Raw genomic sequence first — 2765 nt, forward strand, 5'->3', positions numbered from 1 at the left:
GAGTGGGCCGGATTTGATGTACGGGTTATATGGTCACATTCGGACATCCCCATTTCCTCCTCACATATTGATTTCTAGCCGGATCTGATGTATATGTTGTATGGTCACATTCGGACACCCCCATTTCCTCCTCACATATGAACTGTGTCCGGACAAAGAGGAAGGTTTTCAGAATCTCGATTGGTTAGGCTTTTTTTTCCTCTTTCCTGTCCGGGCTGTCCGCTCAGACATATGAAGAGTGCCTTGGTTGGATGGAGATGCTCTTATAGATGTGCGTAATGATGCTACTTCTCGTCCCCCGTCCTGATAATCATGATGTTTCCTTTCTATGACACCAAGTCAGGACCTTCCCGTGCTAGTCTCTGTGATTTCTAAACGGCATGATAATTTTGCACACGCTTACACAAGATATAATTTTAGATAGGTTTTATTGCAGCAAGGAACACTGATTCAAGTTTGCAGACCATACGGCAAGTTCTGCGACACTAAAGACGCTTATCCATGGAACAGAACATGACGAACAACAACAATCCATGTAAACACAACAACAACAACAATCCGTTCGGTAAATAGAATCGAGAATAGTCCTCCATGGCCTCAGGTGCAGCTTTCACCTCTCTTTAACCTGCTCCTAAGGCCTTCTCCAAACACCCACTTGATTTAAATTATAATGAACGCACTATGCTCGACTCACATTTTCTTGGGGTCCGAGCTTTCATTTTGGTAGCCTTGAAGAATTGTGCCGCAGACATTCATGGTGCGGGCATCTAATAGACTGTGGTTCCAGAGTTTAATCATAAGGAAACGCCAGCTCCTGTTCACCCAGCGAGAAATTGCAAGTCAAATAAACACCAAACAAAAAGGTGCCTTGCTAGGCGTTACAGATGATCACAAGCAGATACTACTCCCTCCGTCCCAAAATATAAGAGTGTTTTTCGACGCTAGTGTAGTGTAGTGTCAAAAACACTTATATTACCGGACAGAGGGAGTAGTTGACATCGATAGAACTATAGCTCAGCAACTTACCATAGTAGAGGAGGATTCTGTACAAGATGTTTTCCATGAAGCCGGGAGAATGCCTCACAGGCCCAAGGAATATGACCATCAGCTAGCACCCTGTAATTTAGCAATTCAGTACGAGAAATGGACATCGAGGGTTCCGTGGGTATCACTAGACCAAAATTTGTACCGCATAGGATGAACACAACTTGTCAAAACAAAGTTGTGATATCCTCTGCAGGAAAAAATATCATAGATGGTGGATACACATAGTCGAATCAAACTCAAACGAACATATTTTGTTCTGAAGGCAACAACAGAAAAAACGGAATGAAAACTTTCAATGGAGTATCATGTCGTATGAAAAAGTTCAAAAAAGAAGCATATATAGAAATAACCCATGCCCAACACGCAACAAACAGCCTTCCGACAATCATCAAAATGAGAATGACTGGAGAACAATGCATTCTGTGCAAGACGAAGACAAAATGGTACCCCCTTCTCACTGGAAACACCCCCAGCTTAACGCATCACAAAACACCTTTTAAAACAATATAAAATGATGAGGACTTGGTACTCGAAGAATTTTCATATCCAAAATTTCACAACAACTAAAATCATAAAAAAGAGATTTCCAATTAAGGAAGAACGCAAAAATAGTCCTGACCTTTGTTTCCGAACAAATGAATTCCACATATGCATAATAAGTTTCTCATGGTCTGTGACGTCAACAAAATCCTCAAGCATCTGCAACACAGAAATGTAATAACTTAAAAGGGGGAATAGTAGAAATAAATTTTTAGACAGAGACTGACTTGAGCTCACGTGCAGGCAACAGCATGAATATAAATTTTATGTTTCCGAACAAAGACGATGAAAAAAATATGACTGTATCTGACCCGTTTATCTTCAAAATCGGCGATGTCATCATCAACTTCATCTTCACTATCACGGTCCGAGAAAACTTGTTCCAGTGCCATTGGCTACAAGAAACGTAGTGAATTCGGGTCAAAGAAAAAAGAAACGTAGTAAATGCAGTCAAGCTAGATTTCAAATGTAGAAAAATAAACTGTAGATAATCCAAAGTCCAAGGTCATAATAACAAATAAATAGTATATAATACGTAAAATCCAATAAACAAAATATAATTAGGGGCAGTGCAATAACCAAACGATGAGCATCTGCATTAAAAGCAAGACAACGAAGACTGACGTACAGCCAAGCCCAACCATATAGTCTGACACTCAAACCAGACATCACGCTAGCAAGACTGGCAGTCTGGTATTTGTGTAAAATAAACACGCAAGCTCTTCCAGATCACCATATTTTATTTCAAGAGAAGCTAATCGTGAATGGAGAAGAGTATTACTACACACCAACCTCTGAGGAGAAAGAACCTAACATTTTAGACCTCGGCTATAAATCAGCATCAAATTCAAATGCTAAGTTAGAGGTTGAACTGATTATTCCCCCGTACAAAATAACTAAAGACCAGGCACCCAGAAAACAAAATGTGGATACAAAATCCTAAGGCTAAACAAGAATTATGGAACTATCAACTATGCAAACAGGCAACAGAAATAGAACAATAAAGTTTAAAGAACATAGAACAATACAATGAGAGGGTTTTTATTTTCCACACACCTGTGCCCTGTGAGAATGGAAAAACTGACATTTCTGCAGGAGTTGCCGGCTGCCAGACAGTATACAAAATAAAACAGTTAGTTTAACTTAACATTTTAAATCTTACAATGCATAATGTGATA

General features: G+C 39.5%; 1 protein-coding gene across 1 annotated transcript; it reads right to left on the minus strand.

Moving 5' to 3' along the window:
* Positions 1–411: 411 nt before the first annotated feature.
* On the minus strand, positions 412–2722 carry LOC123177033 (polycomb group protein EMF2B-like). Its single transcript, XM_044591002.1, has 5 exons — positions 2644–2722; positions 1899–1982; positions 1667–1746; positions 1027–1116; positions 412–814 (listed from the first exon to the last, which is right to left on the minus strand). The coding sequence occupies exons 2-5, from the start codon at positions 1977–1979 to the stop codon at positions 691–693; spliced, it is 375 nt and encodes a 124-aa protein (XP_044446937.1). The 5' UTR covers positions 1980–1982; positions 2644–2722; the 3' UTR covers positions 412–690.
* Positions 2723–2765: the final 43 nt, after the last annotated feature.

The sequence above is a fragment of the Triticum aestivum genome, unplaced genomic scaffold (assembly GCF_018294505.1).
Source record: "Triticum aestivum cultivar Chinese Spring unplaced genomic scaffold, IWGSC CS RefSeq v2.1 scaffold172257, whole genome shotgun sequence".
NCBI lineage: Eukaryota > Viridiplantae > Streptophyta > Magnoliopsida > Poales > Poaceae > Triticum > Triticum aestivum.